General features: G+C 46.3%; 2 protein-coding genes across 2 annotated transcripts in view; one reads left to right on the forward strand and one right to left on the reverse strand.

The window, feature by feature from the left end:
* The window catches only part of LOC137527600 (actin-associated protein FAM107A-like), an 84,460-nt gene that overhangs the window by 45,069 nt on the left and 14,640 nt on the right, over positions 1-24,751 (reverse strand). The window lies entirely within an intron of this gene.
* RENBP (renin binding protein) overlaps positions 1-24,751 on the forward strand; it is a 29,644-nt gene that overhangs the window by 816 nt on the left and 4,077 nt on the right. The window contains exons 2-9 of the mRNA XM_068249758.1: positions 4,294-4,369; positions 5,960-6,035; positions 6,730-6,902; positions 8,900-9,124; positions 15,484-15,565; positions 16,951-17,126; positions 22,028-22,159; positions 24,340-24,427. Of these exons, the coding sequence (XP_068105859.1) occupies positions 4,294-4,369; positions 5,960-6,035; positions 6,730-6,902; positions 8,900-9,124; positions 15,484-15,565; positions 16,951-17,126; positions 22,028-22,159; positions 24,340-24,427 (1,028 nt within the window). The remainder of the gene's footprint in view (positions 1-4,293; positions 4,370-5,959; positions 6,036-6,729; positions 6,903-8,899; positions 9,125-15,483; positions 15,566-16,950; positions 17,127-22,027; positions 22,160-24,339; positions 24,428-24,751) is intronic.

Consider the following 24,751-nt stretch of genomic DNA (forward strand, 5'->3'; position numbering starts at 1 on the left):
CTATGGTAAATGTCTGCAAACAGCGGTACTGGCGCTGCCCATTCACTTGATTGGGCATCGCTTTAACGACAGGTGCTGCAGTTGGTGAGAAACAATTGGCAATCGCCCGTGTGAACCAGGCCTTATTCCATCATCTTGATTTGATCTGCAAGTGCCACTCTCTCTCTGCAAAAAAAAAAAAAAAAAGCTTCTGCTTGAGTGGGGGGAGGTTTATCAGGATATTCTGAGATGTAAAGATTCCGTTTCCCTCTTTCTAGAGTTTAAAACGTATTGCCACACATTTATTGATTTCACACTTCATTTGCCATCAGAGTCGATCACTGATTAAATCTGCCATCAGATTTGATAACCCTAATCAAGCTATGCCTCAACTTGTCCAATCGACCAAAAATCAATACTATCAGAAAGGTTGGACAATCTCTGCAGATCAGGGGTAGGGCAGAAGTGGTAGCAAATCGATAGCACTGCACTACATCGAGCAGTGCAATGGTGAGATTCAATCTATTTCCAATAGATTCCCTGCTGAAATCTAGTGTGTGTGTGTGTGTGTGTGTGTGTGTGTGTGTTAGTGTTAGTGTTAGGAAATGATCCCTTTCCGTGCAGAAAGGGATCGATTTGAGGGTGGATGGGGAATGTTTCTGCAGCTAAGAATTCTGTTTTAAAAATTTGGTCAGAACTGAAAGAGTTAAGAGCAGTCTCTGTGTCATGGCTTCTGTAAGGCCTCCTTTCCACAAGCATTTGATAGGCAGTGAAATGCCTCTCAATCGCTCATGACTGCTCGCTGCTGCCTGGTAACTGTTTGCTGAGCACACAGTTCAACTGCTCGTGGTAAAGAGGCCTTATGCTGCCGAACAGACTGTGAGGGAGTTGGCGACAGACCAATCTCACTGAGAAGATTGCTGTCCATTGCCCTATAAAGCTGGATTCACACTGTGCTCGTTGCCCAATGCATAATAATGTGTGAACTGCAATGGTTTATGTCTGCGTTATACCATACACTTTACTTTAAAGAGACTCTGAAGTAAGTCTAAATTCCTGTTTTTAACTAGTATTTATGTAAAGCACTATCGGTAATGCTAAACTGCCACGTCCCTGTGGCAAAACGAGGGGTTTATACCCGCCAAATTCCCTCTGCTAGGTCCGGGAGCGCTTACTCATAGAGGCAGAGGAAGCTGATCGCCGCCTCTCCTGCCCCTCTCAGGCCTCTTGCACACTGCAAGTGATTCAGATTCCGCTTTTTTATCAGTTTTTACATACGATTCAGATTCCGATTTGCAGTGTGCAGGGAGCAAACTGCAAATTGGAATCGGATGTTGTCACAGAAGCCCTAGTGGCTGACCGCACTTAGCCTTCTAAACGGTGCCAGCGCACAGATCGTGCGAACTCTGGTCGCAGTCAATGCGCAGGAACCGTTAAGAATTAGCCGCAGACAACTCAGAAGGGAGCCTGTGAGACACGGGTAATTACAACGTCACCTACTGGTTCAGCGTAAACTGCCACCACCGCGGTTACCATGGGACCGTGGAGCCCACTAACTGACTGACTAGAATAAAACGGTTAAACACACGGTATTCTGTCTAGCCAACAACAAACAAACAGTAGCGTATCTTCAGAGACCCGGGATCAGTTCTGCGTGTGCTGATAAGCAGGGTAGCGGACAGTGAATGACTTGGAGAAAGTCGTTTATTCACGCAATATAAATAATTAATATATACAGACAATTATTAAAATCACAATTATTAAGACAGTAATAGCCAGTATAAAAAATAAAAGAAGGGAGAAAAATACTTAGTTCCTGGAAAGATGTCCTTTTTGTGGGAAAACAGAGTTCTGGGTTTCAATTTGAGTTCAGAGTTCAGACCAGGTGGATGCCAGCATATCCTCAAGCTGGCATCTGATGAGTTCAAGATGTTTCAGTGTGGAGGACACTGAGTTTGGGTCCTCTGCCATTCTTATGCCCCTGCTTCAGTAGGAGGGAGTGAGGGCGGGGAGCCATACACCCCCTTAGAAGATGAGATGAGCCCTCCCCTTGTCCTGGGGGCTAGAAATCATATCTACCCATATATGGGCTCTATCTCACAGAACCGTACAGGTCAGGGCAGATTTATTAACATTTTCAGGTCTGTCTCGATTTACCCAGCGCCCTGATACCAGACATGAGGGGTGGGACCCCTGTGGTATCATCAGGGCATTTTCAAACTGCCTAACTGGCAGTCCTTACCTCAGAATGTTCTGAAACTTCCTCAGAACCAGCACCGGGGCTCATGCTACACTTCCCCCACGTTTGGCGAAGCTGCCATCTCAGGAACCCCAGAAATATGACAGATCTGGGAAGTTATGGATTATGCTATGAGACTCAGGTTTATTCAGGATGTGTTTTTAGCTGCTAACAGCTGACTTCCCTTTGATCTTTACCAGTGAGCAAGGTGTCAAGACCTCCCGGAGATTTGTAGCCTGCCTGGCTGCACCTAGGCATCCTGATCACCCCTTGGTTAATTAACATCTACATGAGATCAGCTAGGTGTCACCTTATACCTGATGGATGGGCCATCCGCACAGCTTGAAGCCAGGGACTCTCTGGGCCCAGGCTCATTAGCATATCAAAAGAGCCATCCAGCCTTTAGGATGGTGCTCTCTCTGCTAAGAAAAGGACTTCAGCTCCCCCTACACACTCAACCCAGATTGTATCGATTTGAAGCGCAATCGATGCAGGGAATCGAGTGCGATCGCTTTTTCTTCACGGGCGGTTACAGGACGCGCCTGCGGCCCTGCAACCGTTCGTGACAGATGTAAAAACTGATTAAAAAGCGGAATCTGAATCGGAATCACTTGTAGTGTGCAAGAGGCTTAATCTTCCATCACTGAGAAAGGCAGCGGACAGGCTGAGATCTGCGGTGGATTGATGCGGATGGAGGCAGAGCCACAGTGATGAATGGGTCGGCACCACCAAGGGACACTGGGACGGGATCGTGGCACACCCACCAATGCTTTGGTGCCCCTCACTTCACCTATCTTTGATGGAGGCAGAGCTGCAGCTCAAAGCTCTGCCTCAATTAGCAGCAAAATGCACAACCAAGAAAGTCGTGGATTTTGCAAAGGGGATTTGGCGGGTATAAACACCTCGTTTTGCAGCGGGGATGCAGCGGTTTAGCATTACCTATAGTGCTTTACATAAATACTAGTTAAAAATGGGAATTTAGACTTGCTTCAGATTTTCTTTAAAGCCTACATGCAGCGAATTAGAATAATGTGATCCATTGCAATGCAGTACTGTGATAAGCCCATAGACTTGTATGGACAGTGAGTTGATATGCAGAATCATTCTGCAGCGTAACTAATGCAGTGTGAATGCACTTTGAGGGCTGAGACCCACTAGAGCATTTTTGGCAGCATTTAGGGATCACCGGCAATTCCCAAAACCGTTTTGGGGTTTAATTCAACCCTTCAGGCAAGGGACACACTTGGGGGAATCACAGATAGTTTTCAGTGGGTTCCACATGCAGGAAAAAAAAACTTGCTGCATGCAGAAAATGCAAATCAAAACAAACTGTCTGCAGAAAACCGTGGCCGTTTACCGCGGACCCAAGTGTGATCCCTCCCTCAGAGTTTACATTAACCTTCTTGGCGGTATGGACGAGCTCAGCTCGTCCATGTACGCCAAGGAGGATTGCTCAGCCCCTGGAGGGTCTTTTTACTTACTTTTTTGTTTTCAGAACATGTAGCTAGCACTTTGCTAGCTACATGTTCTGTCCGATCGCCACTACGCTACCCGCTGATCCGCCGCGTTGCGCCGCTAAAGGGGCTGCCCCCCCCCCCCCCCCCCGAAACGCCTAGCGCAGCCTGGCGAATCACCGCCAGGCTGCGCAATGGGAAGGATCGAAACTCTCCATGACGTCATGTCCGATCATCACCATGGCGATGGGAGAAGCGACGATAGGAAGTCACGCTTCTCGCGGGATCTCGGACGCATAAGTATGGCCGGCGGGGATTGGGTGGGTGGATGCGGACGCGTAGGACATGGCTTACTGCTGTAGCTAGCAATACGCTAGCTACAGCAAGAACAAAAAAAATTATTTAACATAAACGATAATGCGTACTTATGTACGCATTACCCAGAACGCCAGGGAGGTTCATTAAAATCTATATATTTTTTTTTTTTTCTAAGGTCAGCCATTGATCGTTGTGTTTTTTTTTGTTTTCTTTTTTGCTTTGTTGTTTCTGGTTGACAGCTGAATTATTATTTTTTATAGTTCCCTATTGATTCATCACCTGTCTTGTGTCTCCTGTTTCTAGCGGATTCTTCACATGCCTCAGCCAGGAGGGTATAGCATACGACGACCTGAAGTATATCTGGCTGCAAGGTAGACAGGTAGCGTAATTACTACACCTCAGCTTTGTTCAGATTGCAGTAAATTTTAAAGGTGGCCACTAATGTTATAATTTGCTGAGCAATCAATTATGAACTATCATAAATGATAATTTGGGACCACTAAAGGACAAATCTCTCCTGACCAATCCGATCAGATTAATGAAATCGATCCGAATTTCGGTTCAAACCCATCAATCTGATCAGATTGGTTTGCAGATTTTTGTTTATTAGTGGTCCCAACGATCATTTACAATTGTTTATACAAAGAATCGTTCGTAATCAATCAGCAAATTGTATCATTAGTGGCCACCATAACAACTATTTTCATGCTTATTTACTCCCACTAAATAAATGTGGTTTGAGTATAAGGATTAGGAGGTGTATAACTGTAGTAGTAGACAAGGACATTTATATTGCGCTTTTCTCCTGGCGGACTCAAAGCACTTGAGCATATATTTTATGCATTGGGCGCCTCCTGTTTTAACCAGTTTCCGACCGCGTCACGCCGATGGGCGTGGCCGCGGCGGCAGCCCCAGGACCGCCTAACGCCAATTGGCGTAAAGTCCTGGGGCTGTAATTTGCATGAGATCGCGCGCACGCATCTCATGCTCGGAGGGCGGAGCTCCGCTCCCTCTTCAGTCTCCGAGCGGCTATTGCCGCTCTGGAGACTGTTAGACGGCGTGATCGCCGTCTATTTACACTGCGCAGCGCTGCACTGGGACAGCCGTGTGACACGGCTGTCCCCCTGGGGGACAAGAGAGCGATCGGCTCTCATAGGCAGAAGCCTATGACAGCCGATCGCCGTAATTGGCTGGCTGTGGGGAGGGAGGGAGGGAAGGGTTTTAAAGACATAGTTGTTTTTTTTTTAAAAAGCAGGAACAATAATATTTATTATTAAAAAAATAAACATGGGGGGAGCGATCAGACCCCACCAACAGAGGGCTCTGTTGGTGGGGAGAAAAGGGGGGGGGATTACTTCTGTGCTGTGTTGTGCGGCCCTGCAGCTTGGCCTTAAAGCTGCAGTGGCCAATTTTACCAAAAATGGCCTGGTCACTAGGGGGGTTTAGCCCTGCAGTCCTCAAGAGGTTAAGTGTCTTGTTATAACTTTTTAGAGGTCAAAGTTTTTTCAGTTTGTCCTTAAAAACATTCGGAGTGTGACAGACTATTTCCTGTTACAGACCTGGAAAACAGAGCATGGATGGTTATTTTCCCGCCTGCTCTGATGGTGGTTGCAAGAATATGCAACCCACCTTTGAATTTACATCCTTAGCATTTTTCTTTTCTGAATCTTACACGATTCTGCTCCATTGGGCTCCTGGTCTGTCTTTTAGATGAGCCTGGGGTTGTTGCCAACACAGGAACCATCAACATACAGTATATCACAGCGCTGCGAAATATGTTAGCGCTTTATAAATACAATATGAACTAGCTACCCCAATAAGCAGGAACATATATGTGGTATCATGGCTCCATAGCTGACGTGCCAGATTGTGTGATAATTGTCTTCTTGTGTGTAGAAAGCTTTACTTAGATCTGTGCTGTGATGTCTCCACTGATCACCACCTTTCTGTTTTCTGCTTCGTCTGTCAGGTGTGGATGTATTGCCGTCTCTATAGGAAGCTTCCCAGGTTTCACAGACCGGAGATACTTAAAGCTGCCATCGCAGGTGAATCACTGATACTGTGATCTGTATTAAAAATGCTACAGACAGCTGTCGCACAGGCTGCACAGTTACATTCTTCTTAAAGGGAACCCGAGGTGAGAGTGATATGGAGGCTGCCATATTAATTTCCTTTTAAACAAAGCCAGCTCCTTGGCAGTCCTCTTGATTCTGTGTCTCTAATACTTTTAGCCATAGACCGTGGACAAGCATATGCAGATCAGATGCTCTGACTTAGCTGACTCAGGTTTTTCTGGATTAGCCATATGCTTGTTCCAGGGTTTTGACTCAGACACTACGTATGCCAGAAGATTAACAGCCAGGCAACTGGCATTGTTTACAAGGAAATAAATATGGCAGCCTACATATCACTCTCACCTCAGGTGTCCTTTTAAGGTCACAAGGGACATTATTGCCACACTACAGCGCAATGCAATGGTATTCCTATGGAGCTTTACGCATTGAGTGCAGTGGGTTCCAACTTACGATGCAGTAACTGGGAAAACTCTTACTTCAGATGCAAGATGACATGAATCTGTATGTATTTTAAGTCAACTCAAGGAAGAGCTCCAACTGTAAGCTGTGTATGTCCTGTCATCATATCTAGCATATATATAAACGGCATCAATTCACAAATCTAGCACCAGGTTTGGGATAAGTTGCCCTGAAATTCTGACATGTTGTATCGCTTTCTATACAGGAGGGGAGTTCCTCCTTGCTCATGCCCGTCCCTCCTCTGACTCCCTCAAATGTGCTTTTGTGGTGACTCGTGATGGCCGAGCAGTCAAGATCCAGCGCACCATCTTCAGTGAGTGTTTCTATGTCATGGCCATGGATGAGCTCTGGAGGACAACTCAGAATGAAGTCTATAAGGTGATAAATGGTGCAGGGGAATCGCTGCTTACAGGATACTAGAGCTGACACATAGCAAAAACAGGGGGAGCGGGCATGTGTATGAAGTAGCCCTCATGCCAACCCCCCTCCTCCCCTCCTTTCACCTGCAAATGCCCCTTGCAGCCACTTCCTGACCAGCGCATGGGCATTAGTGCACAGGTGCTGACCCAGCTGTGCATGTCCTTGATCCCATGGCTGGGAGCACGCTGCGCACAATGTCACAACTATGTGGTGCGCATGTGTAGAGTGCTCCCAGCCATGAGCAGCTAGGTCAGCACCTCACACTAATGCCTGACTCGGCCGACCAAGAAGTGGCTGCGGGGGGCATTTGCTGGTGAAAGGAGGCTGACAGAGGAGAACGGGGGAGCGGTGGACATGAGGACTACTTCATACACTTGCCTGCTCCCCTACCACCCCCCGCCCCCCCCATACACATACCGTTTTTAATGTGTGGTTCAACTCTGGTATCCTGTAGAGAACTCTATAACATGTTGGTGTATTTACATAGTTATTTGGGTTAAAAAAAAAAGACATATGTCCATCGAGTTCAACCATAGAACAAAGTACAACACCAGCCTGCTCCCTCACATATCCCTGTTGATCCAGAGAAAGGCGAAAAACCCTTACAAGGCATGGTCCAATTAGCCCCAAAAGGGAAAAAAATTCCTTTCCGACTCCAGATGGCAATCAGATAAAATCCCTGGATCAACATCATTAGGCATTACCTAGTAATTGTAGCCATGGATGTCTTTCAATGCAAGGAAAGCATCTAAGCCCCGTTTAAATGCAGGTATAGAGTTTGCCATAACGACTTCCTGTGGCAATGCAGTCCACATCTTAATCACTCTTACTGTAAAGAACCCTTTCCTAAATAAATGGCTAAACGGTTTTCCTCCATGCGCAAATCATGTCCTGTAGAAGGCCTAGGGACAAAAAGCTCATCCGTCAAGCCTTTTTTTGTTTCTTTTTTAGCCAGCCCATCTATTTCAAGTGTACAGAAAACAAGAGACCTAGATTTAGCATTAACGCTGTAAGGACAATTTAACTATTTTAAAAAATATTATAGGAGCTGCCTGTTTGTTACTAATACAGTAAGGTGGGTAAATGAGCCTTTTGGAAACAGGTAATCACCTTTTCTACATGATGTAATGGGTTCACCAGTCTCCCTTGACATGAAAACCTGTATCCTAAATTAGATGAAGACACCCCTAAATTTGACAAAAATTCGGACCCTTGAAGCTCTATTTGCTGCTAAACAATGCATTGCCTATAGATGTCCCACGATCAATGACTGGAAGTCTAAAGTCCATCGTTCTCTACCCTACAAGAAACTGATATACAAACATAGAAACTGCCCTGGTAAATATCTGAATGTCTGGGAACGCTGGTTATCCAAACTCTTTAGCTTTTTATTTGTAACCTTGCATCATTCTGTCATGTTTGCAGTTTAAAAAACACACTCTTTTACGCTATAAACCAAAGCAGAAATAATGACCCCTTGACCTTTCCTGCATTAAAACTTTATTTCAAGCTGTCTCTCACTGTTTAAGTGCTTAAGAAAACGGCACTGTATTTGACCCAGTCGAAGAGCTCAGAGAAACTCTTTTGCATAGATAACTGAAATGTTTAACTCCTTCATGTACTGGAAAATGAGACTTTTCTTTGCTACTAATGTTCTATTTCTTACCGTAGCTGTATTACACATACAATTATCTCACAAGTGTATCGTTGCATCAGGTTTGCTTTAAAAACCATTTTAAATTGCTCTATGATGCAAAGTGTCTTCAGTAATCTGTCAAAGCATGCTATAAGCAAAGGAAAAACTGTATTCAGATAAACTACAATAACTAGGAGGATCCTTTTACTTCTAGAATCTTTAAGAGGGAGTGTATGTATACAGTAATGGGCTCTTTTGCATATTCACATTTGTAGACTGGACTGATTAGATGACTTCTGATAAATAATGTATATTGCAGAAAGCCTCACGAGAGATGATGGACCAGATCGCCTACTGGGTGAGAGAAGATGCCTCTGGCTTGGGAAGGCCAGAGCTACCAGGGGCCAGTCCAGTAAATTCCATGGCGGTGCCAATGATGATGCTGAACTTGGTGGAACAGCTTTGTGATGAGGATGAAGAAGCAACCAATAAATATGAACTGCTGGGGGCTTGGAGTGTGGAGAGAATCCTGCAGCACATACAGGTACCCAAGCTATTACCATAGCTCCCAACTGTGCCTCTTTCGGAGGGACAGTCCCTCTTTGGGAGCCCTGTCCCTCTGTCCCTCCTCATTTGTCCCTCTTTCAGGACTTTGTCCCTCTTTCTATGTACTGTAAATATAAGTATTTCTCTACTGAAAAATGTCTTTAATTGCCTCTAAACTTTATTCCCATCTTTTAAATTGATAGATTACTAATTTTCAAATGTTAATATGAAGGAAAATGAACCAGGATAGAAAGAAGCAGTGTGGTTTGAATTATAAAACATATTTTTCGTATGAAATCTTTATGGTACGCGTGACTAGGGGTGTGACTGGGGTGTGTTTAGGGGCGTGGCTTAAGTGTCCCTTTTTCTCATCTCAAAAAGTTGGGAGGTATGCATTACACCTGCACTGAGGACAGGCCTGGGATGGCAATGCTGAGGAGAACTCATAGAGCAGCATGATTTGCTGGTCCTGATCATGTGTCAAACCAGGAAGTCATCACTGCAAATCCAAACCTTACAAATCTATCAGTGGATCAAACTGATCACATGCTTCTCCAGGAGATCTTCTAAGCTGTGTCTGTTCACCCAGAGCCACAGATCAGCACGGCGGCAGTGATAGCCAGGGCTTACCTCTTCCATCGTTGTGTGTCTCTGGCACCCTCTCTGCAGCACCTGTCTTCTGGTCTCTGCCTTCCTCTCAATCTGTGTTTCTCTGCACATCATGTTATGTAAGGAAGATAGAGACCAGAGGACTCCTACCGTAGTGGCTGCAGCGGTAGCACAGGAAGGACCAGACAGTGGAAGGGGTAAGTCTCTGTCGTTGTGCTGATCTGTGGGTCTGGATGAGCAGAGACAGCCAGGGAAGCCTCCATGGAGGAGGAATAAAGTCAGGGTTCTAGTCAGGGCCGGTCCTGGACTTTCTGCTGCCTGAGGCAAAGATCGTAAAGGCGCCCCCCCTCCCCCCCCCCCCAATATTTCTACATAACATGAGCGGCGGCCGGCGGCAGCCAGCCAGCCTTATCATCATCATCATCATCGTCACGTCGGCGGCGCTCGCTGCTCAGTGACTGACCGTGACAATCAGCCGCAGCCAGGGCGGCAGAGCGGGCGGCAGCCGCCGCCATCAAATCAGCAGGCTTAGGCACTAGGCAGCGTCACCAGCATGCAGCCTTGGAGGAGACAGGAGAGGCCGCAGAGCTCAGAGTCATCGGACTCGGAGGCCGGCGGCAACAGTGCAGTTTCTAGGCTAAAATGCACCCAGGGCGAGGGTGTAAAAATTGCGCCCTCCCCCCCGGTATAGGTAACCAGCTATAGGTCCCCCCCGAGTATAGGTGGCCAGGCATGGGTGAGCCAGTAAAGTTGCCCCCAGTATAGGTTAGCCAGGTAGTTGCCTCCAGTATAGGTGGCCAGTATAGTTGCCCCCAGCATAGGTAAGATAGGTAGGTACCCCCAGTATAGGTTAGTTAGGTAGGTGCCCGCAGTATAGGTAGCCAGTATAGTTGCCACCTGTATAGGCTAGCTAGGTAGGTAGGTGCCCCCAATACAGGTTAGATAAGTGCCCCCAGTATAGGTTAGATAGGTAGCTTCCCCCCAGTATAGGTTAGATTAGGTCGCTGCCCTTCAGTATAGGTTAGATTAGGTAGGTGCCCCCAGTACAGGTTAGATTAGGTAGGTGCCCCCAGTACAGGTTAGATAGGTAGCTGCCCCCAGCATAGGTTAGACAGGTAACTGCCCCCCAGCATAGGTTAGATAGGTAGCTGCCCCCCAGCATAGGTTAGATAGGTAGCTGCCCCCCAGTATAGGTTAGATAGGTAGCTGCCCCCCAGTACAGGTTAGATTAGGTAGGTGCCCCCCAGTATAGGATAGATAGGTAGCTGCCCCCAGTACAGGTTAGATTAGGTAGGTGCCCCCCAGTATAGGATAGATAGGTAGCTGCCCCCAGTATAGGTTAGATAGGTACTGTAGCTGCCCCCCAGTATAGGTTAGATAGGTAGCTGCCCCCCAGTACAGGATAGATTAGGTAGGTGCCCCCCAGTATAGGATAGATAGGTAGCTGCCCCCAGTACAGGTTAGATTAGGTAGGTGCCCCCAGTATAGATTAGATAGGTAGCTGCCCCCAGCATAGGTTAGACAGGTAGCTGCCCCCCAGCATAGGTTAGATAGGTAGCTGCCCCCCAGCATAGGTTAGATAGGTAGCTGCCCCCCAGCATAGGTTAGATAGGTAGCTGCCCCCCAGTACAGGTTAGATTAGGTAGGTGCCCCCCAGTATAGGATAGATAGGTAGCCGCCCCCAGTACAGGTTAGATTAGGTAGGTGCCCCCCAGTATAGGATAGACAGGTAGCTGCCCCCAGTATAGGTTAGATAGGTAGCTGCCCCCCAGTATAGGTTAGATAGGTAGCTGCCCCCCAGTACAGGTTAGATTAGGTAGGTGCCCCCCAGTATAGGATAGATAGGTAGCTGCCCCCAGTATAGGTTAGATAGGTAGCTGCCCCCCAGTGTAGGTTAGATAGGTAGCTGCCCCCCAGTACAGGTTAGATTAGGTAGCTGCCCCCCAGTATAGGATAGATAGGTAGCTGCCCCCCAGTATAGGTTAGATAGGTAGCTGCCCCCCAGTATAGGTTAGATAGGTAGCTGCCCCCCAGTATAGGTTAGATAGGTAGCTGCCCCCCAGTATAGGTTAGATAGGTAGCTGCCCCCCAGTATAGGTTAGATAGGTAGCTGCCCCCCAGTATAGGATAGATAGGTAGCTGGCCCCCAGTATAGGTTAGATTAGGTAGGTGCCCCCCAGTATAGGATAGATAGGTAGCTGCCCCTAGTACAGGTTAGTTTAGGTAGGTGCCCCCCAGTATAGGATAGATAGGTAGCTGCCCCCAAAACAGGTTAGATTAGGTAGGTGCCCCCAGTATAGGATAGATAGGTAGCTGCCCCCAAAACAGGTTAGATTAGGTAGGTGCCCCCCAGTATAGGATAGATAGGTAGCTGCCCCCAAAACAGGTTAGATTAGGTAGGTGCCCCCCAGTATAGGATAGATAGGTAGCTTCCCCCAAAACAGGTTAGATTAGGTAAGTGCCCCCCAGTATAGGATAGATAGGTAGCTGCCCCCAAAACAGGTTAGATTAGGTAGGTGCCCCCCAGTATAGGATAGATAGGTAGCTTGCCCAGGTAGGTGCCCCCTCATAATGGCGGAGGGGGGAGCCGGAGCCGCGGTGAGGGCAGCCCGACCTCTCCCTCCCTCTCCCCGGGCCGCCCTCCATGCTCCCCCCTCGGACTTTAGGCAGCAGAGTTAGCGCGCAGGGAAGCGCTGCTGTACACAGCCTGTTACTCACCTCCCTGGATCCGATCGCCGCTCCCGCCCTGCTGGTCTCCTCTCTGCCTAGCCGGCTGATACACACGCGGCTGCTTCCTGTGTAAACAGGAAGCAGCGTGTGTAATGTATCAGCGGCTACACTGCAGAGAGAAGACCAGCAGGGCGGGAGCGGCGATCGGATCCAGGGAGGTGAGTAACAGGCTGTGTACAGCAGCGCTTCCCTGCGCGCTAACTCTGCTGCCTAAAGTCCGAGGGGGGAGCATGGAGGGCGGCCCGGGGAGAGGGAGGGAGAGGTCGGGCTGACCTCACCACGGCTCTGGCTCCCCCCGCTCAGTCACAGCCACTTCATCTGGTGCCGCCCCTCCACTTCCTGCCGCCTGAGGAACCCGCCTCACCCCGCCTCATGGGCGGGCCGGCCCTGGTTCTAGTGTTGTCCGGATCATGAACGATTTGGATGTTTGATCCAAATCTATTTTGTGAGTCGAATCATCCGAATCATCAAAATGAGTGATTCGGATCGCAAAAGGGGCGGGGCCAGGAGCCACACGCCCCCTCTCAGCGGGCAGCGGGGTCCTGGAAGCAGAGCAGCGATGGATCGCTCTGTTGGATGGGAGGCAGCCTTGCAGCCACAGGTAGATGAGAGAGAGGGGACATGGGTGCCACTGCCAGGTATGTGTAGAGCACACATACTGGCTATAATGTGCTGCTCATTATAGGCTGTCTGTTCCGTAGTTGTGCAGTGAACACATTGGAAGCTTTTGGCTCAGCACAGCTCAGTAACTTTGCAGGCACTGTGATTGCAGCGCAATATGATCAGCTGCACTTTACTTCTGGGAATGCTTTGGGGAATCAAATTCAAAGTACACAGATGAGCATATAGGTGAAATACATGTAAAGTATATGATTGCAGCATGTGGGTATTCTGTGCAAACATTTCTGCTCTCTGCTCGTCCCTCCTCCCTTCTCTGTCCACTCCCTGCCCACTGTCCATCTTCTCCCCTTCTCTGTGTGTCCACCCCCCTCCCCTTCTCCTGTCCACAGCAGGGCAAGACCTGTCCTGCTATTCATTTCACCCCGAATGCTTCGGTAGTAAAATAATCCGAGATTCGGATGAAAGATCTGGATCTTTTCAATGATCCGATTCGAATCATCCGGATCATTGAAAGATCCGAACTTCCCATCTCTACAGGGTTCCTCATCCCTGCCGATCTTTGGGGAAGGATGGGAGGGCACTGAGTGTAGGAAGGGAGGGGCCTTGTGAAAAATAATTACACCCTGGTACCTTTTTAGCTTTTGACAAACCAGGGAGACCAGTGAGACGGCTGTCAGGCTGAGCTTTTGTCACCCTCATGTTGCCTTGCCTGTGCATACCTTGTTGGACTGATTAAAGTGTTGAAGCTTTCCATTACTGGTGCCCGGCTCTCAACTGCAACTTCAGTATTCTACTGGATTTCTTATTGCTGTGAGGACGTTATTGATTTCTCAATCCAAGTGTGTGTTGCCAGCCTGCTTTGAGTGGCAGCTACCTTTTCCCCTTCTGGAGCTGTCACGCCCTGGCTGAATAAATAGCATTATGTTATTGATTGTAAAGATGATCTGTGATCACAGAGCACGCTTTTACCAACCCATTACTGAAGGCTTAACTAGCACTGATTGGAGGTAGTTTGGGGCCTACTACTTGGAGGTGAAGTTTATATTTATTTTCATTTGAAAGCATGGCTTTTCCCCTTTCACAGGAAGCAGGGCAGCGGTTCCCCTGGTAACGGCGATATACATCGCCGCTACAGGAAGCCCCTTTCCTGCTTCTGCCTCTTCACAGCAGCCGGGAGACGCACTGCTGTGAAAGAAGACGGGGCAAGAAGGAGAGGAGCTAACCAGGATATATAAAGAGGAAGCAGCCGCCAACTAAGGTAACACTAGCGGGGGGAGGGGGCAGGAGAAGACAGACCCACGGCCTAGCTGCAAACGGCTCAAAGGCCGGCAGTGGGCTGCAGACCGGGGGTTGGGGACCCCTGCCATAAACCTATACTGGTACAAGCACCGATCTGTGTTCTGGGGGGGGGGGGGACTTGAGTGCCCAGGAACTCCACACAAACACAGGGAGAACATACAAATTCCATGCAGATATGTCCTAGTCTAGATTGGAAACCAGGGACCCCAGTGCTGCAAGGTGAAAGAACTATCTACTGCCTAGGTTCTCAACGTGTGGTACGCCTACCCCACGGGGTACTTCTGATGGCTCCAGGGGGTACTCGGGTTTGATATACTTAACCAAGAATAATACATTTAGAGTTTTAGAAAAAAAAAATCTTATTTAAATACCAAATTAGTGTTTTAGCTAATTAAAAGCAATAGTAAATTCTTGGAAATTGTTTAGAACCAATTATCATGTACTACGATTAGATGTATAGTTGTCAAGGGGTACTATGCTAGGGGGTACTGTATTTTTTTGGACTATAAGACTCATATTTTCTCCCCCAAAAGAAGGGAAAAAATCCACTGCATCCTATAGTCCAAATGCAGGGAGTTCCTGACTTGTAAACGCCTGCCAATACGAACCTCCAACCTGCCACAATGTCGGGGACTCCCTGTACTGTGCCCATGCAGAGGAGGATGAAGGGGGACACAAAAGGGCGTAGAGGAGGACACAAGGATAGAGGCAGACACATGGGGGACAGAGGCTGACTCAGGGAGACACGAGGTACAAGGGGGCATATTCCACAAGATCTCCCTTCACACACCAGGTTTAGTATATATCTTTTTCCCCTGGTTTTTGTCCTCCAAACCTAGGTGCGTCTTATGGTCAGGAGTGTCTTATAGTAAGAAAAATACGGTACTTGGTGAGTACAGGGTTCTAAAAGGGGTACATACCAATAAACTCTTGAGAAACGCACACTAATGTATTAAAAGTGCAATTTTACATTACAATAGCAAAATCCTTAGTAAATGGGTCCCATGTGTCCAGAGTTATTATACAATGCAATAAGAGGATGTAACTTTTTCACTACAAATGAAAAAGTATAATCTTTGTCTTTGTTTACATGTGCAGCGAGATGGCCTGGCCATTTTGGAGAATGTATCTGAAGATGGAAAAGAGCTTCCAGGCTGTATAGGCCGTCATCAGAATCCCGGTATGGAATATTCCGGCTTGAAATCACAAGAGCAGGGGCTTTCTTGTTCCCAAAACAATTAGTTTAGATAGGGACGGTTTAGGACTGGTGAGGTAGTTTCTCAACCTCCCAAAACGGGCCACCGACCTGGAGTATGTATTCACACATGATTGGGCAACGCCGTTAACGGGCACTAGTAAGCAGCAAACATGTGTTTGGCAAAAGACTGACACTCCTACTCTGGCGGCTGGACAGTGGTAGTCCATTTTCCTTTCACACAAAAGACTCATCCACCACACAATCCAGCACAGCTCTTTAAAAATACACTTTATTGCAAAAAGTTGAAAAATGCTGTTTTTCCCCACCAGCCAATCACAGTGATCGGCCCTCAGACATCAGCCTATATCTCTCATACACATCAGACAGTAAATATGCCAAAAAAACCTCATTATGTATTCCCAGCATAAGACTTTTTTTGGCTTTGCCCTGCGCCCTAGCCATTAGACCCTGAACAAACATGCAGCAGATCAGGCGTTTCTGACACCTGACAATGCCTAGCCGCTGATGGTGTGACTTGGACACTACTGCAGCCAAATAGATCAGCAGGACTGTATTGTTTAACCACTTGAGCGACCACCTAACGCAGGATGGCAGCCGCAGAGTGGCTTTCTCGCTCCTCCAGGACACACTGGTGTTTCATCTCGCGATGCGCAAGATTAGCAGGGAGAGCTTCTGTAAATAAACACTACGGGGCCCGGTAATCAGCCTGCCAGCCGCGCAGGCTGTTAGGATAAAAAAAAAAAAAGCAATTTACTGTTGTACAGCTAAAGCGCAGCGCTGTACAGGGGACAGCATTGTCACTTAGCTGTCCCCTCAAGTGGCTCACAAGCTGATCCCTCTCATAATCTAATGCCTATGAGAGGTGATCAAAGTGATTGGATCTCGGGGGGGGGGGGGGGGGGGGAGGGAGGTGGGAGGGACATTTTTTCAAAATAAAAATTTAATTAAAAAATAAAATTTTAATAAAAATGGCAGCAGCAATCAGATCCAACCAACCGCAAGCTCTGTTGGTGGGCAGAAAAGGAGGCAAGATTAATTTGGCTGCTAAGTTGTATGGGCGAGTAACAAACTCTTATAGCTGCAGAAAGCTGAATTTTAATCTGTGGTCCTAAAGAGGTTAAAAGGAAATAAATCTGTCAGCCTCCATATACTTCTCGCTTGCGGTTCTTTTTAAGTCTCCTCAATTTTTAAATAGCCGGAGAAGACCTCAAAAGTGTGCAGTTGGTGTGATTGTTGCTTCAGCAATGTGGTTTGATTTCCAGTGTTTATATACTGTATATTATAGTGTGATCTGTTGAGACTTGAGTGGTTTAGAAATATATTCTGGTTTCTTTCCACCTTCACAGGGCACGCCATTGAAGCTGGGTGGTTCCTGCTGCGCCAAGCCACCCGACACTCTGACCGCACTCTGGCCCAGACCGCTCTGGAGAAGTTTGTGTTGATGCCATTTAGCTCTGGCTGGGATGAAGAATATAGCGGCCTGTTCTCCTTTCAAGACGTGGATGGGCACTGTCCTACGCAGGTGACCGTACAGCTTCAGAAGATGGGATTCCACAGCAGAACTCTTAAAGTGGCCACTAACGATGCTATTTGCCAAACGATCATTTATGAATGAATATTCGTATTAATGATCGGAAATTGTCGTTTGGGACCAATAAAAGACAAATATCTCCTAACCAATCCATTCAAATTGACGGGATCAATCCAAAAATCAAATCTATTTCATTAATCTGAGTAGGAAATGTTTGTCTTTTAGAGGTCCCAAATGACTATTTCCGATCGTTCATACAAATAATTATTCGTAAACGATCTTTTAGCAAATTCTATTGTTAGTGGCCACCTTTACAGTGTTGTATATCTATCCAATGCTTATATTTTCCCTTTGGTTAAGACACAGGACAACCCGAAAGGAGGAGTGCTAGATAAACTATCCTGCTAATTAGATCAGTTATATTTTTCCTTTGCTTAAAACATTGTTTGAAATAATGTCTGAAAGCAACATTTTTGTAAATAAAAAGGCTGTTGTCATGGAACGCGACCATGGCAGCAGTATTGTTTGGAGTACAGATTTTTCATGAACTCCTAGATCACTGAATGTGTAACTAGCTGCGTAGAGCAGTAGCAAATGTCACTTACTTTGTCAACATTTGCTGCCATTGAATACATTTCTGAAGCTGCTCCGTTTTGACTGTGTCAAAGGGCCGAAACCCATTATGGGCACTTTGCGGCAATTGCAGAGTGCCCATGATTCTAGTGAATCACAGAAGTGCTGTGATTTCACCCCATTTCTTGGAACGAACCCGATTTGGCTAATGTAGCCACTAATACGATTGCTTTCAAAATGCTGCAAGCAGCATTTTGCAATCACACTGCTGGTGGGACCACTCTCATAGGGATCATTGCTGATTGTTGCAGGAGCCAGGAGGGCAAGTATATACTAACATGGTCCCTTCCATCTGCCAATCTCTGCAAGAGGGGGAGAGGTGCCTGGGGCCTCCACTAGACTACTAGTGATAAGGGGGGGGGGGTGCAATATTATACCACCAGGGTCCCTTAAAGGGGGATACTTTAAGTCAGGGGTCAGGAACCTTTTTGGCTGAGCGAACCATAAACGCCACATATTTGAAAATGTATTTCTGTAAGAGCCATACAATATGTTTCAAACTGGCACAGTGTTCATGTGCAGCAGAGGGCTCACGTCCCTGTTGCCTGTGGTGTGTATACAGTTGATCCGCCGGGCAGCGGAAGTGTCAGACACGTCTTCAGCTTCTCTTGGGATTCAGCAACATCAGCAATTTCCCCGAGAGCCAGACAGGAGAAATACCGACTAACAGCTTGTACAATTAGCTAGCTGACTTGGGGGTTGATTCACTTTGTAGGACAAGATCCCCGCACTTTGGCCCAATAGGCTGCTTGTCAAGTGACAGGCAGCCTATTGGCCCAATCAAAGTGCGGGGATCTCATCCTACAAAGTCACTGGACCTGACAGGGTGCAGAGTGGGACAATTGGAACAGCTGATCGTTTTGGGGGGAGCACAAGTAAGTTAGTGGTGCATGCTACAGAAGTAGCATGCTACAGAAGTAGCGTGCCTACTCTGAAAATGTTACTTGCGCCTCCACACTAAGCTGCGCTGCTTGAGCCGTGTAGCTTAGTGAATCAACCCCTACTGATCTGACTGTGAGCCAGATGCAGCCATCAAAAGAGCCACATCTGGCTTCCAAGCCATAGGTTCCCTACCCCTGCTTTAAGTGTAAGGGGGTACCACCAGACCCCAGGAAAAGCTCTACAAGACCCCGGGGAAAGATCTAAATAAAAGGGGGAACCACTAGTTTACCAGGACAAGCTATGACAAAAAGACTTTAACCTTCCTGGCGGTAACCCCGAACGTAGTTCGGGGTAAGCCGCGCAGGAGGTTTTCTCAGGCCCTGCTGGGCCGATTTGAGTAATTTTTTTTTTTTTTGCTGAACGCAGCTAGCACTTTGCTAGCTGCGTCAGCACCTCGATCGCCGCCGCCCCGCGCTTGATTGCCGCTATCCGCGTCGCAACACAGCCCCCCCCCACTATCCGCGTCGCAACACGCGCCAGGCAGCGGCAAGGGGTGGATCGGGACTCCCTTAGACGTCACGACGTCCATGACATCGGTGACGTCATCCCGCCCCGTCACCATGGCGACGGGGGAAGCCCTCCAGGAAATCCCGTTCTTTGAACGGGATTTCCTGATCGCCTATCGCCGAAGGCGATTGGCGGGGCTGGGGGGATGCCGCTGAGCAGCGGCTATCATGTAGCGAGACCTAGGCTCGCTACATGATTAAAAAAAAAAAAAATCAAAAAAACGGCTGCGCTGCCCCCTGGCGGTTTTTAATATACCGCCAGGAGGGTTAAATATGCCATTTCGCCACATCTTATAACCCCCCCCCCCCCCCCATACATTGCAGCAGCAACAACATTTATGTTTTATAAATGGGGATAGCCAGATTTAATTGGGGTTTATTACATTATTATTTACTACAGTAGCACTTTTGATTTTAAAATAAGTGAAAACTGAGAAATTGTGTATTCTCTTTTTTCCCTTTAAAATGCATATATAAAAAAAATCCTGAGGGGGGAAAAAACAACAAATTCTAGTTTTTCCCTACAAAAAGAAAGTATATATTACTAAGATGTGATCACATTCTTGCTGATTAAATAGTGGCATAGCTAAAACATCAAAACTGCTCTAGACCTTAAAGCGGATCCGAGATGAAAAATTAACTATAACAAGTAACGGCTATACTGTATATCTTATCTAAAGTTTAGATAGTTTACTCAGCAAATCTAGCTGCAAACAGCTTCAACAGAATATGATTATTTCTTACTGTGTTACAATGAGAGCGGCCATGTTCAGCTTGCCTGTGTGTAATGTGACAAACAGATCTGTATCTCCCGCTCCCCTCTCCTCCTCACCTCTGCCTCTGAAATCTCTGGCTAGTAACCGCCTCCTCCTCCTGCCCAGACTAAGCTCCCATAAGCCCTTGCTACTAAGGCTGAGAGTGCCAAGGCTCTCTAGTAAGCTGTGGGTGAGGCTTGTTTAGTTTATAGGGAATTAGAGTATTAAAACAAAACAAGTATTTGGCTTGAGCAATGCCCTATAAACTTTATGAAAGGAACACAATTATGCAATGAGTAAAAGCTTATCTCGGATACACTTTAAAGGACCACTATTGCAAAAAAAAAGAAGTAGAGAAAGGCTGGATTATAGCCAGAACTCTTCAATATCTACTTCATTATTAATGCATGTTTTAAATAATTGCACTTGCTAGAACCTTTCAGTTTACATGATTCTCTCTTTTTATAAATGAGACCGTTATGCCAACTGAATTTATTATGCAGGGTAATTAATATAATGCCAACTTGTCTCAACATTCTGTGAGAGGACAAGACAAAAGAAAATAACATTTATATCGTGCTTTTTTTCTTGGCGAACTCAAAGCACCAAAGCTGCAGCCACTAGGATGCTCTCTATAGGCAGTAGCAGTGTTAAGGAGACTTGCCCAATGCCTCCTTACTGAATAGGTGCAGGCTTACTTAAGGTGCCCATACACTCGTCAGATTGGCAGCAGATAGATAAGAAATGCATCTGATGATCTATCTGATGCGTTTTTAGAACATTTTTTACCAGGATAGAATTCCAATAGATTTCAGTTTGAAATCTATTGAAATTCGATCTGATGGCATTTTTTTGCCATCAGATTTCCATTAAGGCCAATGCAAACTGATAAGCAATCTCATCAGATCGACCTAAATTTTCCACCCTGCCAGTTCGATGGAAATCCATCGAAATCGATCGAAATCGGCCATCGATCGATTGGCCAACCGATTTGCAAACGATCAATCGATGGATCGATCGGTCGGCCAGAAAATCGGCTGAGTGTATGGGCCCCTTTAACAGGAAGAGCTGAGATTCAAACCCTGGTCCCCTGTGTCAGAGGCAGAGCCCTTAAAGAGACTCTGTAACAAAATTTTCAGCCTTAGTTCTTCTATCCTATAAGTTCCTATGCCTGTTCTAATGTGCTCTGCCTTACTGCAGCCTTTCCTAATTGCACTGTCTCTGTAATAAATCTCATCTCCTTTCCTCTGTCGTGTCTGTCGGGTTAAGGCTGGAATGTGTGGAATGTGCAGGGCTGCTTGTGATTGGTTAGAAGCGATACACACCCTCTGCAGGCCCCCTGCACACTCTGTATGACTCACACACTCTGTTTATGTGAGCCTATTTCAAGCTGGTTAGTTTGTTTGTTTGTAAACACTGCCTAAAACTGTTAATTACAAGCCAGGATTGCAGCAGAGAGTGGCAGAAACAGCACAGAGGGGCACAGGAGAAAATAAGGAATAGAATGGTATGCTTTTTAGTGTAAGAATATTAGAGTACAGATTCTCTTTAAAGGGACTCCGAGCAGTGCAGTAACTATGGAAAGATGCATACCATTTTGAAGCTCTCTTTCTCCTCTTTCCAACGATATATAAACCGCCGCCCTACGCCTTTTAGTTTTCACGATTAAAATCGCCGGCGGCTGTGATTTCGATCACAAAAATAATGAAAACTAAAAGGCGTAGGGCAACGGTTTATATATCGTTGGAAAGAGGAGAAAGAGAGCTTCAAAATGGTATGGATCTTTCCATAGTTACTTGTATTGCACGGGGCGACTTTTCCCCAAAATCGGCAGCTCCATTCAGCACAATGCAATGAAATATAAGGAACCCAGGGGGATATAATTACAAACATCATGCTGGTAGGTGTGAGGATATAATTAATTAGTTGTGAGTATGCTTAAAGGCATACCCACAGGCACTGCTCTGAGTCCCTTTAACCATTACACCATCCAGCCACATTCAGTATACAATGATGTGATATACTGAGGAGTGTGTTTACCATTCCTTTCTTCTAGCTTGAATGGAATATGAAGATGTGGTGGCCGCACACAGAAGCCCTCATTGCTTTCCTTCTTGGATATCAGGAGACCCGGGATCTACAGCTGCTTGAGAACTTCCAGACTGTCTTAAATTATGTTTTCACCAGGGTGCGTAATGTGAAAGCTGGATGTCCACCAATAGCTACATACACAGCTTAAATTAGCCCTGTAGTGAGGGGTATGAACGTTTCCATATTTATTGTCTTTTAAAGGATAACTGTGAGAGGGATATGGAGGCTGCCATATTTATTTCCTTGTAAGCAATACTAGTTGCCTGGCTGTCCTGCTGATCATCTGACTCTAATACGTTCAGCCATAGACCCTGAACAAGCATGCAGCAGATCAGGTGTTTCTGATATTGTCAGATCTGACAAGATTAGCTGCATGCTTGTTCCTGGTGTGATTCAGACATTGCTACAGCCAATGAGATCTGCCGGGCTGACAGGCAATTTCCATTCTTTAAGAATAAAGAAATAGGTCCGCCTCCATATCACTCTCACTACAGAGTGCATTTAAAGGGCTCTGAGCACCATAATAGGAAAACTGATCAAACACCTGGTTTAAGTATTTCTGTTTCTGGTGGTCACCTGGGATTTAAACGCACAGGAATTTCTAGAATTGACATACAATGGTGTGAAAAAACATTTAGTCTAAACTTAAAGGGGCACTATGGTGAAAATTTGTAAAATTTAAAATATGCGCAAACATAGACAAATAAGTAGGTTTTTTTTTCCAGAGAAAAATGAGCCATAAATGACTTTTCTCCCATGTTGCTGTCACTTACAGTAGGGAGGAGAAATCAGACAGAAGCGACAGGTTTTGGACTAGTCAGCATGGGCCAACATTCCTCAGTAACGGCATCAGCATCTTGCTGAGTCTATGCCAAGAAGGAAATCGGCTGTGATTAAAGCTAAAGGTGGACCAACTCATTTTTAGGAGGAGGTCTCTAGTTTTTGCCCGCCAGAAAAACATTCAGCATACTTTACACTCAAGACATTTGCATCAAAAAAGGCTTAATGCGTACAAGGGTGAACAATGTACATAAAACATGACAAAATAAACTCCTTGTCGGCATACAAATGTACATATGACCCATTAATCCCCAGCCTCCATTAGCCATGTGTTCACAAATGCAAAGTACCCTAGTTAGGGCCCAGAGGGATCATACTCCCAGAGTTCCCAATCTCATGGCAGAGGCTTGTTGCGGAACATCTACCAGTTCCCACCAAAAAAGGTGACTGTAACTTTACATGAAACAGGTCAGAGAGAACAAAAGAAAAAAATGAAAAGTAGAAAAGAGAGCCTGCCTGCAAGACCCCACAATAAGGGGGAAAGAAACTCTGAAAGCGCATACATTTGTAAATCAGGTCGCCCCTTGTGACGCTTGGCCAATATCATTGTTCCTGAGTGTATAAACTGCTACATGTTAACATACTTGTTTATCTACAACTGCGAAAAAGCATGTATTGGACAGCTGACGAGAGCATACCAAACAGTCTTCAAAGTAGAATTTACAAATGTTGTTGGTATTCAGTGTCCAGTTCAAAGGTTTTTGAAGGTTCTCCTTTAAAATCACATTGTTGTCTTCTACCATTGAGCAGCGCTTGGTGCCAGAGGTAGATCTATATATTTTACCTCCTAGGCCAGGCATGTCCATGTCCCAGGGGCCAAATGCAGCCCACCAAGCCATTTCTGGTGGCCCCCAAAGCTCTCTACAGTTGTTAATTCCATGCAGGCCGTAGCTGCGGTGCCACATGCAAAGGCCAGAAGCTGTAACGGCCACTGATTAGCAGCTGCCATTGTGCTAACTGAACACAGTATATGGGTATTTCCTGTGGAAATGTTTTATTTACAATTAGGTACACTATACCTGTGACATTTTGTTAATCAGCAAAAATTGTGTTTAACTTCACTAGTTTGGCCCCCTAGCACTTTCAAGAACGGCAATATGGCCCCTGGCCGAAAACGTTTGGACACCCCTGTCCTAGGTCAACTGACTTGTATTGTTCTCACCACCCCTATTCACCACCTTCCATGTGCATCAGACTCTGTATAGCAACCTTTATGTGCAGCATCCTAGCAACCCCCCCAACATGCCTGTACGCACACTCTCACTAACACCATATATAGCCTTTCCTATTTCTCCATTGGGGATCATTTACTTACATCATGGCCCATGTGGCATCTGTAGGAATCTGACGCTGTACTAGTGCCCCAACCACAACAATCTGGCATTTAACATGACTGACATTTATGACCTGCTTTGTGTATTTATTTATTTGTTCCAGTTTCCAGACCCAGACCATGGAGAGTGGTTTGGCTACCTGAGTCAAGAAGGAAAGCCACAGCTAACCATTAAGGGAGGACCTTTTAAAGGTTAGACCAGAATTGTCATGTGATAATTATACTTATCATTTCTCTTTTGCAATCATCTGTAAGGGTCCTTGGATCCCTGTCTGATATCCTTTTGTGCAGTTTGACTGTTAACCATACATTATAACACCCTAGACCCAGTCCAGCACTGCCATGCATGAGTGCTTTTAATATCTTATAAGGCAGTAAATACAATTGCAAGAATTATCCCTTACCAGGTGTAGCTGAGGAGGGAAGGGTGGGACAGTGGGTGTCGGGGGATGAGAGCCTGATGGCCGTTTCGCACACTGTTGCACTTCTTTCGAGGCTGTGAGCAAGGGTATACAG

This window comes from Hyperolius riggenbachi, chromosome 8, assembly GCF_040937935.1.
Source record: "Hyperolius riggenbachi isolate aHypRig1 chromosome 8, aHypRig1.pri, whole genome shotgun sequence".
NCBI classification, from domain to species: domain Eukaryota; kingdom Metazoa; phylum Chordata; class Amphibia; order Anura; family Hyperoliidae; genus Hyperolius; species Hyperolius riggenbachi.